Raw genomic sequence first — 13,973 nt, 5'->3', positions numbered from 1 at the left:
CAGTTCACATGAACCATGTGAAGTGCGATCAGACCCCAGGGAAACAGGTGTGCTTGTGCACATCTCAAGGGGTCATGACCTCAAGGCCTGAACCCGGACCTTCTGACCCCAACTCCAGTGCCCCTTCCCCCTCACATCACACCTGCCTCCAGGACAGTCATCAGTGAAAGCCAAGGAGGCTGGCTCTGAATGAAGGAGAACAGGGTTCCTCCAGCTGAGAAGTGTGGTTGGAAAAATGAATGCCTTTAGGGCTAACCTTCACCCACACCCTCACAGCTCTCAGGGGGACTTCAAACAGCAACTCCTTTTTTATTTGATCCTCCAAGAAAAGAAGCCACGGCTGACCCCACGCTCTGCCCTAGCCTTCCAAGGCTTGCTATGGGAACATCCTCCGAGATAAGGGTCCCCAGTCCTGTACCTGCTGCCCCCTCCCCTCACAGCCTTAGAACGTTGAGACAATGGGATGGAACTCTCCAAACTGGGCTGTTCTGGCTTTGGGGGGGAGGGTGGAGTCAAGGTGGAGCCATAGTTTCTGTGGACTGCATGAACAGCTCAAAAAGGGAACTGTGAGAAGTGGGCACCATGTCTGAGGGGTGAGTGAAGAGCACGAGGGGAGCCCCCAGGGCCGGGGCAGGTGGGTGGGGAGAAGGGATGATGGGGAGACGGGGTTTCTGGGCTGGGCCAGCCCTGGCTGGGCCCCAGACATTCACACAGCGACCCCTGGCTGCTCCTGTCTGGGGTCAGCTTTCCCTCCTCAGACTTTCCTTGAACTACTGATTCCAGAATCAGGGGAAGGGACCCTTCTCTACACTCCTCTGCACCCCCCCTTCCCCCTCACCATTCTAGACCCCTGCAGCATTCCTGGGCTGCACGCTCTCCCGGGAGGGAACCACTGCAGATTCCAAGAGGCCTCTTCCTTCCAGGGAGCCCCTAAGGGCCATGCCTATCCTTCATCCTCCTTGCTAATCCATCGTGGCCTTCCTCCTCCCAGTGATCCCAGTCTCCCGCATGCTCCAGGCCGCGACATGTGTTCTCTTCGCTGCCACCTCACGCCCCCCCAGGACCCCTCCTTGCCATGAGTAACCTTACTGCACACCTCTGGAACCCCGAGTTCACACTCCTCAAAAGCCTCGGCAGAGCCCATCTTCCCCACCCCCCTTCACTGCCCCACTCCTCTGAGGCCCAGATCACCCCAGGCCTGCTGCCCCGTCTCCCCTCCCCTCCAGAGCTTACCAACGCCTCTGGGACTCCTCGCACGTGACCCTGCAAGAGCTGCTGGACCAGGAGCAGCCCCTGCTCGAACCCGTGTCCCCCAGGGAGCGGCAGTCCTTCCAGTACAGGCTCTCGTCGATCTACCTGTACTATCTTGGTCTGATGCGCCGGTTCGACACCCTCTACGACCAGATGGTACAGCCGCAGAAGCGGCGGCTGCTGCGGCGGCTGCTGGACAGCGTGGCGGGCCGCGTGCTGGAGCTCAAGGACGACCTGGTGCGCGCAGACCTGAGCGAATACCACTGCCTGGACCGCGTGCTGCAGGACCTCAAGCTCACCCCGGTGCGCGCAGGCCACGCAGCGGAGCCACGCCCACTCCAGCGGAGGGGGTAGCGGGTGGGGGGGGGCTAGGCGGGTGGCCTTGACCTCCCGCGGACACGGAGCCACGCCTCCACCACCTGGGGCAGGAGGGCGGGGAGAGGCTACAGCTCGTCCTGACCTCCCGAGGACAACCATGATGTTAGGACCTCTGCAAGGGAAGGAGGACGGTGCAGATCAGAGGATGGGGTTTGGTCCGGACAAGGGTTTCAGAAGAGGGAGTGCATGCAAGTCGTTGGGGGGATCGCTAGAGAGTCAGACTGGAGGCCCCCCAGGGCTGGGAATACCCACCAACTTCAGGGGTTTGGTGAAAACCATTCCCTAGAGGCTTGCTTCTCAAAGTATGGTTCTTGGATCATCAACACCGGTGTTGCTAGGACTTTGCTAGAAATGCAGAATCTCGGACCACAGCTCAAACCCAGTAATCTGCTCCTGCATTTTAACAAGCCCCGAAGGTGATGTGAATGCACCAGTCTCCAGTGGGCCCCAAGGTCATGGTTCACTGCTCCCCATCGGAAGCAATCTCAGAGTTTCCAGACCGGCTGCATCACACTCAGCTGTGGACTTGAAAAAACAAACTAACAATAGCAGATTCTCCAGCCGCGGCCATTCTGAGCTGGTAGTCTGGGGAGGGCCTAGGGGTCTGCATCGTAAGGGCTTCCCAGCTGATTCGGACGCACAGTCAGGATTGGAACCACTGCCCATTACTATCATGATCCTCCAGAATTCAACTCGGTTACATGGTGGGGCAGGGGGATAGAGGGATGAGCTCAGGGGGAGCTGCCCATAACCCATAAATCTCCCACCCTGGGGCTCTAGGATGAAGGAAACCATCACCAGTGTCTATATGAGCAGCTAAAATGGTAGGATCAGCCAGATGGCCCGGATTTTGAGTCCTGACCCTCCTTCCCCCATATTGTCCCAAAGGCAGACCTGGAGGTTCCAATCCCCAAATACTTTCTGCTGGAGCAGTCCACCATTCTGAAGGAGCGAGAGCTGATGCTGGCAGAGATCCTGTCCAGAATGGAGCCAGTGACCGCTGAGGGGGTAAGTCAGGGAGACACCCTCCCAGATTCCTCTCATATACCCCTCCCAGAACAGAGATGCCATCTTCCCGGACACAGAGGAGACTTGCCCTGCCCTTTACCCACCTCAGAGTGCTCTTTGGGTAATCTCTGGCCTGCTTCAAAGATGCTCTCGTGCTCCTTGAAACCTTCTGACACCAAGATAGGGGACAGGATTTGGGAACTGAGATGCTTTGGGAGGACCATGTCCCCAGCATGTCCTTTGGTGGTTGGTGTCCCAGCTGCTAGCCTGGATACAAGCCCTCTCTCATCCTCTCCGGCTCCTTTGCCCCTGCTGTGGCCAGGGTTTTCCAGAAATGCACCGGACCGAGGCCATAATCTTACTGCAAAGGGCTGAGCGGGCCAGGCAAGGCCGGCTCCGAGCCACCTTCATGCGAGAGATTCGGAAAGAGGAGCAGGATCGGAAGATTCGAGAGGACGGTTGGCACAAGTTCAATCAGAACGAAGCAGCTATCACCGTACAGAAGGTAACCCCCCAGCACTCAGGAGGAAAGTCAGAGCTGAGTCACCTCTTCCAGGAAGACTGCCTGGCTCAGCAACTGAGGACAGAGGTGCTGGTGCTTGGATTCTGTTACCCCCATAACCAGATCCTAAACTGGGGACCTAGTCAGTTAATAAACTTGTATCTTGTGCTACATATTATAAAAGCCCCAGAAAGAGAAGGATCAGTAAAATTAGGGGAGAAAGATCCATAACAAGGTAGCAGAACAGAGTAGATGGTCATTCCGGAAACTCGTAAGACTGTTAACGATGAGTCACTAAAATGGATCCTGAGACTCCTGGCAGCTGAGGTAAAAGGAATGGTGAAGAACGAAACAGAGTTTGAGAACTGATGTGATCCAGATGTCCTCAAGGTCTGTGCCATCTGGGTCACCCTTTACTTTACCGTGGAAATAACATCATCGCATCCCATCCGCCCCGCTGCAGCAAACCCAGCCCCATTCCTAGGTGTCCCTGGGCCTTCTTACCATCCCGGTGGTCACCCCTCTCTTCTACTCCGGGTAGCCATTCTGCACCTCTCAGCCCTTGCTGTCCCCGTGTGTGTGTGTGTGTGTGTGTGTGTGTGTGTGTGTGGCCTCTCTCATCCCTGAGTCCTGCTGACACAGGCCTACTCCATTTGGTAGCAGTTACCAGCTTGAGGAGGCTGGAGGGGCCCTAGGAAAATTCCAGTGCAGAAAGGGAACCCTTTGCTCCTGCAGCATCGTAACTCCTGAGGTCGCTGCCCTGTCCTGTCACAGGGCGTCCCTTGCCACCTTTTCTTTCCAGAAGCAGGCCCAGAACTGCTGGTGTGGGGCTGGTCTTTCTGTCTCCAATGAACATCTTGTTGCAGCTCCTCTCTCAAGCCTCAATGCCTCAGGAACTGTCTGCTAGCCCGAGAGAGGAAACTTAGAACTCTTTTCCACCAAAACCCAGAAGCAAACTGACCAACTAACAAATAATAACTCAAGAAGATATATACCCTCCAAATGGGATTGATTTTTAGATTTTTTAAAAAGATTTTATTTATTTATTTGACGGAGAGAGAGAGCACAAGCAGGGGAACAGCAGACGGAGAGGGAGTGGGAGGCTCCCAGCTGAGCAGGGAGCCCAACATGTGGCTCAATCCCAGGACCCTGGGGTCATGATCTGAGCCAAAGGCAGACACTTCACCAACTGAGCCACCCAGGTGTCCCTAGATTTTTAGATTTTTAAGCAGTGCACGGAGCATGCCCATCTGAGTCCCTTGCATCTGGGTGACTGTACTAATGCTGGGCTGGCCCACGGATGAGAAGCAGTTCCTGCTGCCAGGGCCCGCTAAAGCAAGCCCTTCAAGGAGGAAGGTTAGCCCCAAAGAGAGAGCCCCTCTCCTCCCGTAAAAGCCAAAGCAAGTCATTTTGTCCCTGTTGCTAAACATTGAGAATATGGAAATACTGCGGACACAGAGGCTGCTCTCTGAGGCTCTGTTACGGAACAGAACCCACCTGGCCAGTGCCCCCTGCCCAGTGCCCCGCCCCCACCCCACTGGTACTGGGCAGTTCTCAGAGCTGAGAGTAGCCGGAGGCGTGGGAGAAGAGCACTGGGCAAGGAGTCAGGAACCCTGGCCCTGTCTCAGCTTTGCCCAAATGGGCACTTAGACCCTTGTCCTGTCTTGTCCTGTCTCCAGCCTCAGTTTCCTTGGGTCAAAACTGTAGGAATTCATCAGGGGAGCTCCACAGCCCTTACAGGACCGATGTCTACATGCCTGGGGGGGGGGTGCGGGATCAAGTGTGTATTCCAGATAGTGTGGGAATTCTGAGAAGTGAGAGTGGGAGTGCTTCTGGGGGAAGGTGGTGTTTGAACTTGACCTCAAAAAGACACAGCAGATTAGAGGGTGGGGATGAGAAGGAGGGTATTCCTAGGACCCCTGAGGGAGCAAAGCCTTGGAGCTGGGCCGCGTGGGTGCCTACCGGACCTGCCCTGTCCTGGACTGCTCCTGCTCCGGGTGCCGCTTGCCCACAAGCTGCCCTGGGAGGTGTCCTCCCCGGCACTCCTCCCCCAACTCCCACCCCAGAGCTCCCCTAGCCAGACCTTTCCTTGCGAGTGGCTGCTGCTTCTCCCTGGGGCTGATCACACAAGCCGCATCCCTGCAGAAATGCAGTGGGGGGTGTGTCTCGGCCCATGTGTCCCCCCAGGTGTGGAAGGGTTACCTGCAGAGGAAGCGTACTCAGCAGGACCGGCGAACGGAGATGGAGTTCATTGGCATGGTAAGCCCCCGCCTCACCCCGGGCAGGAGCTCGAGCCGGGCTAGTGCATGGGGTCCCTCCCCTCTTTTTTGTCCCTCTGTGCCCCCCATACAGCTCCTCACTGCCCATACCTCCCTCCGCTCGGGACTGTGCTTGGCATGAGTGGAGGGGTTCAGGCCTGGGGACCCTGGTTAAAGGATCCTTCAGGGTTTGAGAAAGAGCGGGAAGGACCAGAAAGCCACCACCAAGCCCCGTCCCTTTGTACCCCTCCCTCTCTAAAACCCTTGGGAGGATCTCACATGCGGGGTGGGACGAGGGATTGTAGCACAGAGCATTCTGGACCTCCTGTTCATGCCCCTGGCCAGAAGGAGAGGCTGAGTGGGTGCACCCAGAGGAGGGAGGAGCCACAAGGCTGGTGGGAGCCCCCCTCCAGGGCTCTTATAGCCTTTGGGAGAACCATGGGGGCCAGGGTGGGATGGGGGCATATCCCTCTCACAGCAGAGCGTTTCAGGCGACAGTCTCCCCACTTGCTCTGAGGGACCCAGACTGGCTTCTCGTCTGCTATGCAGGGAGTCTAGCTGAGCGTTACCTGGTCTGTGAGCAGGAGTGTGCAGGTAGGGGAGCGGGGGTGGTAAGAGGGGCAGCCCCCAGCATTTGTGCTGAACAGGCCCCACTCCCCGCATAACCTCTGTCCCCTTCTCTCTGCTGGATCTTACTTCAGGCTAGTCTCTGCTGACTTCGGAAAGAAAGCCGTGGTGGGGGTGAGGGGTGTGATCCCTGAGAGGGAGCTTTGCAGTGGGTAGAGCCTGTGAAGGCCTCCTGAGAAAGGGAGTTGGGGAGAGGCTGGGCTGGGGCACCGAAGGGACCAGAGACAAGGGCCAGGGTGGCTATTGCTGGAGGCTTGGGGGCTTCAGAAGGAAGGAAGGATCGGGGGCACAACGTGGGAGTGGAGGTCAGACTTGGGGGTTCAGAGAGCTGGACCCCCAGGAGGCAAGAGCAGGCAGAGGGAGGCCAGGGTCGGGCCTTGGGGGGAAGGGGGGGCATGGCATGGTGGTGGGTGAGGAATGAGCCTGGCCGCCCGGGCCCATCAGTAGTGTGAGCTCAGCGTTTTCAGTAATTGTCTCTGCGCAGAGTGATATTTAAAATACATTTGGGAGCCAATGAGGCGGGAAAGTGGCTGCGAGAGCGGCTGCCAACACCGGCCGCTGGGGCGGGGGTGTGGGTGGGGGCTGGGGCCGGAGGCTCACAGGGGAGGGTGTACTGGGGGGAACGGGCAGGGGGGCCAGCCCAGATGCATCTCGCAAACTCATTATCAGAGTAATTTACACAGGCGAGTTTTGGCTCCAAACACAATTTCTCCTGATGCAGGCATGCCCGTTGTTCCGTGTGGGCGTGTATGCGGGGCCTCACGTGTGCGGGGGTGCTGGGGGAGCAGGGGGGCAGGTGTGTGTGCCTGAGGCCAGGGGCTGGACCCTCCGCACTCCCACTCCTGAGTCCCTGGGCCTCCTCTCCACTTCCCCAGCTCCCCTCGCCACCAAGCCAGGTGGAGAATGCGGGTGTCTCATATCAAGCCGGCCTTGGGGAGGATATCCGAAGGAACCACCAGATAGAGAAGGAGGAAGAGTTCCAGTTGGCGATGGTGAAGACCCATGATGCTCTCAAAGAGACAGAGGGGCCTGACATGAAGGAGAAATTGAAGGAGCAAATCCGACAGTGGTTTATTGAATGCCAGTCAGTGTCTCCAGCCTCAGCTGACCCAACCTTCAACCCCTCTTTCCGTCCTCACCACCATGTCCCCACACCTGTCTGTTCTCTAGACCAGACTGGACCCTTTTCTCCATCCACTCCCATCCCCCTTCCCTTGCTGCTCAAACCCCTGACTTAAACCTGGGGCCCCCAACCCACAGGACCATCGCTGCCCATGACTTCTCATTTCCCTGGATGCAAGAGAAAATGCCAAAACTAGATGGGAAAACATCCATGGATACCCCCTGAGGAGTCTCTCCTTTCTAATCTGTAACTCTCTGTTCCTTCCCTGTTGTCCTTTATCCCCCTAGTCCTTTTTCTTTCTTCTTCCTCTGGCCTCTATTTAACTATCTATCCATTTACCCATTCTTCTATCCATCCATCCACCCATCTATCGTCCATCCATCCATCCATCCATCTAGCCATTCATCTGTCCATCCACCCACCTGTTCATCTCTCTGACCATTTTATGTTTACTTAGCGCCCTTACTGGTCGATTCCCTGATTATCCAGACGAGTCTTTAGGTGGATCCTACCTGATCTTTGCAGACAAGACTCCAGAACAGGTACCCTATAGGTGGAGACAGGAGACTTTCTGTGGTAGGCGGGGTCTGAGGTTCCAGCCAGTACTGAGTGTAAACTGAGGGGGGCAGTAGGGTGGGGGGAAGGTCAGCCTCAGTGGAGGTCGATATGGCTGGAGGATATACATGTACCTAGCAAGACTCCGTGGCGGGGGAGGGGGTGCCCGTGTCTAGAGAAGACATCTTTGGCCAGGGAGAGAAAGCATGTCTGGTGAGACTCCTTGAGGCTCCAAATCCCCACGGGCCAAGAAAGAGTAGCAGCACTGATCGAAACACCTCTTTCCTCCTGGACCCCAGTGACATCTCTGGACTCTCAGCTATCTGGACCCCACGAGTGACCCCAGTCCACCCCTGTTTCAGGCCTGGGTTCTTTTGCTCCTGTAGAATCCCACTGGTCTTCCCTGAAATGTCTTCCATCACTGGTCACAGGTAAAAATGGAACTGGAGGCACAGATCCAGGAGAGCAAAAAAAAGGACCAAGAGAATAATACGGAAAAAGAAAAGGCGAAAAAAGAGAGGAAGCAAAAGAAAGGGAAGAAAGAGAAGACCAGGAAAGGGGTAAACACCTACTTGATGTGGACCAAGTGGGCAGGGGGGCACAGAGTCTGAAGAGATTGCCGGTGGGGGGCTGGTCGGAGGAGAGTAAGGGTCAGAGACCATGAGGGGTCGAGATCAAAGGATGTTTCTATTCTAGGAAGCAGACACAATGCTGAAAGTGTGGCCATCCAGATTTATACCCGTGATTAATGCCGGGCATGAGGAGTACATGAGTAAGGCGGGAGGGGGCTGGAGAAGAGTGTCCAGGCCTTGGGAGGGCCTTGGGGTGACCTTGGGTCCTGGGGAAAGTGGGTCTACGTGCTCTGGGATCGTGCGGTGGCAGTGTGGGGGTGTGGATATGCAGGCCGAGGGGAGGGTGTCAAAGGGGGACAGAAGCGTGGAGCGCGATTCCCTGGGTGGGGGAGTTATGCCTTGGGGTCAGGCCTCGGTGGTCTGGGGAGAAGCAGTGCCAGACAGCCCTGTGAGGATGGAGGCACCAGCCTGGGTCAGGTTCCTGGCCGGGTGTGTGGGTGCCCTGCGACTCTGACCGTCATTCCTCTGTCCATCTCTCCACGGTTAGATGTGTGGAAGAACCAGTATGGGAGTTTATACCCGAAACAGAGTTTTGACGCCGAGGCGCTCCGGGTGGAGAAGAGGAAGGAAGTAGAGAATGAGATCCGGATACAGGTGAGCGAGCTGGCTCAGGGCCCTCCCCCCACCCCCAGGCCTCCACGGCTTCGGGCTCTTCCCCTCCAGCCCCTGGCCTGCCCCTCTCCAGCAGCCTCTATGCACTGCCTTTTCTGTGTCATTCTAGCTCCAGCTCGGTCCATCTCGGGCCCCATCAACCTCTGCGTCTCCCTGGTCCCTCTCTCCCCGGGGTCACAGCGGAGGGGGCTCTGAGCCAGGGTCACACCCGCCATCCTGCCCAGCAACCCTTAAAGAGCTCCTGCCATGCGGCCACAGGGCCCACCTTGGGAGCATTAGACCCTGTGGCCTTTCCAGCAGCCCTGAGGGGGGCACCATGATTTTCCTGAGGTCAGACCGCGGGCTGACCTGTCCTGCAACTGCTCACGCCACACAGACTTTGAAGGGTGGGTCTGGGGCTTCAACTGAAAGCCAGCTGACCCCATCCTGGAGCTTCTCCCCACGTCGATGCCAGGCGAGGGCACTGGGTGTGGACCGGTGCAGGGAGACAGGGGCAGGGGGAGAAGGGCAAAGCCTGCAGGTCCCAGAAGGGTGTGCCAGAAGGTTGTCGGTGGGCACCCCTGCTGCCTTCCCTGGGCTAGTCTCGCTCTTCTCTGAGGCTGCCCTCCTCCTGTCCACCCCGCCCCAGGCCTCACCCCTCCCATCTGTCCTCTCCAGCCCCTGGCTGCCCCACCGCGCTCCCGCTGTCCCCCCAGGTGGATGAGCTGATGCGTCAAGAGCTGAAGAGCCTGCGCCTGGCCGTGGACAGGGAGGAGGGGAGACCCTTGAAGCATCCAAAGGCAAGATGAGGGGCAATGGCTGGGACACGGACGCGCACACGGCAGGGGACACAAGGACCGGAGGACGATTGCCCGTGTGCTTGTTTCCAACCAGAAAAAGACTGGGAAGAAAGCTGGGAAGAAGAAGAAGGAAAAAGATCTGACCCCAAACAGGTAGCAGACCCTTTACGTTATCGTGGAGCAACCCTGGCCCAGGACTGATCAGACTTCCGATCCTGGTTCTGTAGCTCTGTGACCTGGAGAAAATCACTTAACCTCTCTGACTCCCTGTCCTCGTTAACCAAGTGCCCACTCTGCCAAACCCACAAGGTAGCTGTGAGGATCAAATAGAAGCATAAGAAAGTGTTTTGAAAATGATGGTGCAGGGGAAGATGTGAGTGGGGGATTGTCCTCAGTGCTCCCTCCTTCCCGTCCCCCCTGCAGCCTTTTGCCTTAATCAGCTCTCCCCACCAAAGCCATCTCCCCCTGGAAGCCACTCTGGGGCCTTGGGGAACTTGCCAGTGGTTCCTGTCTACTGACTTCTTTGGTAAAGTGGGTCTCGAGCACTTGATGTCGCTGCTTTAACGGCCACGCCTTCAGGGAGCGTATACATCCAATGTGATTTCTAGAAAGAGGGTGATATGTTGCCCAAATGACTGGGTCCTGATGGTGGAACTTTGGGCCATGAGTAGACTGAGGGGTCGCAGAGGGCACTGGTCCTTCTCACACCCCACTCAACCCACAGAGCACCCACTGTGGGCAGACGGCCTTCTTGGCTTGTGGGTAGGTGCTGTGTCTTCTGGTGCTGGCTGTCCAGTGGCACTATGGGTATTTTTTACCTCAAGCCTGTAGCACCATGCCACTCATCTCTGCCTCCACGTCCCTTGATCCTTGGGGGCCCTCCTCTACAGGTCCGTGGACTCTCTGTTTGAAGAGCTCGTTGTCTTTGGCTTTCTAAGGAAGAGCGAGACAGTGGCCTTGAAAGATTACATCGGTAAGACCCCTCCCCAGAGCCTGCTCCCAGGCTGAGGACCGGTGCCCGGCCACGGCCCTCCCCGTGGCTGGCTACCACCCCTGCAGTGAGCCTTCTCCTCACGTGGCTCTCTCTTGGCCCTGCCCCGGCAGATGCCACTCACCTGTCCCCCCAGGTGACTACCTCTATCTTGGATCCATTCTGAATCTGGCCAAGAAGTTGCCTATGCCTTCCCTGTTTGACATACGACAGAACGTGGCCTTGTATGGGATCCTTCGGCTTGGTGAGATGCCCTGGGGAGCGGGAAGAGCCAACGCTGGCAGGTGGCTCTTGGGGGAACTGGGGTGCGTGTCAGGGTGGCTGAGGTGGGCATCTCCCCTGTGCCATGGACGCATCCTGGACTCCTCCTGCCTTCCGCAGGCCCTGCTGGAGGTCACACCCAGACTGGGCCACCCCAGAAGTCATGTGGACCCTTGACCTACTGAGGAGTCCACTTTTCTGGCCCCTTACCCAAACCCAAGTGATATCCCATAGTCTGTCCCCTTCCCAGAAGACCAGGATTTTTCTGAAGCAGTTGGTCATAAGCCCTTTAATTCCACTCCTTCATCATCCAGAAGTGGAAAGAGATGGTACAGAAAACAGAAGGGGTATTGGAAGGGGATAGAAGGCTCCCTCCTGATCCTGCATATAGCTCTTCATAATCAGACCCGGGAAGCCCTTGGAAGTCCTCTGGGCTGCCTCTCTCAGCGTGCTGCCTAGCGGACAGTTCACACGCTGGGGGACGGCAGTGCAGCCAGGATCTGAACTTCTTCCCACCCAGCCCTGGGCCTTTGGCCTCACCTCACACAATGGCTTCTAGGCCGGTCCTCTACCAGCCTACTGCCTGCCTCTGGCCCCTGTTTCCTCTCTCAGGCTCCCCAGATATACACTCCATGGCTCCCCTCATCCGCTCCATCCTCCTGGTGGGCCCCTCTGGCATGGGGAAGAAGATGCTGGTCAAGGCCGTGTGCACAGAAACTGGTGCCAACCTGTTTGACCTGTCACCTGGCAACCTGCAGGGCAAATATCCTGGCAAGATGGGGGTGCAGATGATAGTGCATATCGTCTTCAAGGTCTGGGTCCCCCGACTTTGGCACTTCTCGTTCTCAGGCTGTGCGCACAGAGCAGGGTGGGCTTTATGCTTAGTTGGTCACCCATCTCCCTGTTTGGTGTGATTTCAGGAGCTGGTGAGGTCTCCCTACCAGCCCCTGCTAGGAGCTTGTGGATTCCTGAAGCCCTGGGGATGGGGGACGTGGGGGGAAGTGGGGAGCAGAGCAGTTTCTTTCATGGTAGAGATGAGGCTTAATATGCAGCCTCCTCACACAGGGAGGATGGGGACTCTGTTCACACGGAGGTGTGGTGGAAGGCTGCAGGCCGAGAGGGGCGGCACATAGGAAGTGGGGGCCAGAGCTCCAAGGCCAGCCCTTGGACCAGGCGGGGAGGTGACCCTTGCCCAGGGACATCTGACATCAGGTTTTTATTCTCTGACCTGTCCAGGTGGCTCGACTCTTACAGCCGTCTGTGATCTGGATTGGGAATGCCGAGAAGAATTTCTATAAGAGGGTCCCAAAAGAAGAGAAGGAGGTGCGGGGACCTGGGCAGCAGCGGGAGCCATGGCAAGGCTGGCTTGGGCTTGTTCAAGTCAACTCCAAACCTCACCTGCCGTGGGGCCTTGGACAAGTTCCCTGTCCTCCTGCTGCCTTTTCCTTATCCTGGAAGCAGGACTGGCCTGCCCCTGGCCGTATCCCAGTGTCCACATGAGGCTGAGAGCGGGCATGTGCTCCGAGAGAACTCAGAAGCCCATAGAAGCCACGTGTCTCTCCCCCCGCCCCTCCCCAGAGCAGATGGACCCGAAGCGAATAAAGAAGGATCTCACCAAGGCCCTGAGACTGCTGAGCCCAGGAGACCGCGTGATGCTGATAGGGACAACTGACCAGCCGCAGCTGGCGGAGATGAAGGGGCTGTGCCGGACCTACGAACGGATCCTCTTCATGCCGCGGCCCGATTACGCCTCTCGCTACGGTGAGACCCTGTGACGTGGGGACGGGGACAAGGGATCCAGGGACCACGCCTGCCGGGGCCTGCTCGCCTTTCTTCCCCTGCCCACTGCTGCTCTGAGACGGTGCCTCCATGGCAGCGAAGGGCAGCTAGACCAACAGCCCAGGGGCCTGGGTCCTGGCCTGGCTCTGTGGACTGGGCAGGCCGCATAAGTCCCTGAGTTTCATTTCCTCGTGTGAAGTGGAGAGGATGATTCTCACCCTCCTGGGAGGAGAGGCACTGATGAACACAGAGCCGCTCTCCGGAAGCGCAGACCTCACTGCCGCCGCTCCCTGCCCTGTGTCCTCTCCCAATGCCTGCAGTGCTCTGGAGGCAGATGATAGAGGCCCGGGGAGTCCAGGTGACCCAGAACCTAGATATCAGTGCCCTGGCCAAGGTGTCCGATGGCTACACACCCGGTCACATTCTCCAAGCCATCCACTCAGTGCTGACCGAGCGGCGGGTTCTGCAGCTGTCCAAGCGGCCCCTGGTGGCCTCAGAGTTCCTGGGGCACCTGGCAAAGCTGGGGCCGGTGTACAGGGAAGAGGAGGAGTCCCTGAAGGTGAGGCTTTGGGGGGTGGGGGTAGCGGGGAGGCCAGGAGAGAGGGTAGCGGGCCAGCACTAACCAGGGAGTCAGGCCTCTGAAGCCCCTTGAGACCCCTCCCTCTGCTCCCCATGGAGCTTAGCTGGGAAGGGGACAAGAAATCACAGAGAAGGGCATGTGGGCTCACCTGTTGCCCTCAAGGGCAGGAGTCTGAAAGTGCCACCTGGGTGTTAAGAACCTGTGATTGGTGCTGGTGCCCGCTGACACCCACTTTCCCTGCCTCACTCGCTGCCCACCAGGGCCCCCGGGTGTCTGGATGGCCGCAGGAGCGTCACAGAGAGGGCTTGCCCTTGACGTGGCTGACTCCATGGTCTGGAGTATTTGGTGGGGAGCAAGGGAACCTGGGGCTCTAGCAGGACGCCTGAGCCGGGGAAGAGAGGAGAACGGGCGGCTGGTGCTGCAGAGGGCACGGAGGGCATGTCTGTGGAAAGGGGAGGGCGAGGTCAGGGGGCAGAAGCCGGGGGTGGAGCCCATGCCCTCCCCCCTCCCCCCTCCTCAAGACTCCACTGGGCAAGAGGAGGGTGAAACTCATCGAGGACCAGGACGCTGAGGAAGCCAAGCTGGCGAAGGAGAAGAAGAAAAGGAAGTGATGGTTGAGGCCAGGGTGCCCGAGCTT

General features: G+C 57.9%; 1 protein-coding gene across 1 annotated transcript; it reads left to right on the top strand.

Annotated features, from left to right (window-relative positions):
* Positions 1–582: 582 nt before the first annotated feature.
* IQCA1L (IQ motif containing with AAA domain 1 like) lies at positions 583–13,972 on the top strand. The gene is made up of 19 exons (XM_002915486.3): positions 583–593; positions 1,227–1,554; positions 2,518–2,637; positions 2,960–3,142; positions 5,327–5,398; positions 6,900–7,108; positions 7,605–7,689; positions 8,134–8,262; positions 8,399–8,474; positions 8,822–8,928; positions 9,642–9,725; positions 9,820–9,878; positions 10,616–10,698; positions 10,853–10,960; positions 11,590–11,789; positions 12,214–12,300; positions 12,561–12,738; positions 13,077–13,330; positions 13,858–13,972. The coding sequence occupies exons 1-19, from the start codon at positions 583–585 to the stop codon at positions 13,945–13,947; spliced, it is 2,463 nt and encodes an 820-aa protein (XP_002915532.1). The 3' UTR covers positions 13,948–13,972.
* The last annotated feature ends 1 nt before the right edge of the window (position 13,973 follows it).

This window comes from Ailuropoda melanoleuca, chromosome 1, assembly GCF_002007445.2.
Source record: "Ailuropoda melanoleuca isolate Jingjing chromosome 1, ASM200744v2, whole genome shotgun sequence".
NCBI classification, from domain to species: Eukaryota; Metazoa; Chordata; class Mammalia; order Carnivora; family Ursidae; genus Ailuropoda; species Ailuropoda melanoleuca.
The sequence above is the reverse complement of the archived record's forward strand: the minus strand, read 5'-3'. Positions and strand labels throughout refer to the sequence as shown.

Bases quoted from the DNA above. Each gene is read 5' to 3' on its own strand.
- IQCA1L (XM_002915486.3), top strand. The intron at 10,699-10,852 runs GTAAGACCCCTC...CTGTCCCCCCAG, and splicing joins GGCCTTGAAAGATTACATCG to GTGACTACCTCTATCTTGGA. The intron at 12,739-13,076 runs GTGAGACCCTGT...CAATGCCTGCAG, and splicing joins CGATTACGCCTCTCGCTACG to TGCTCTGGAGGCAGATGATA.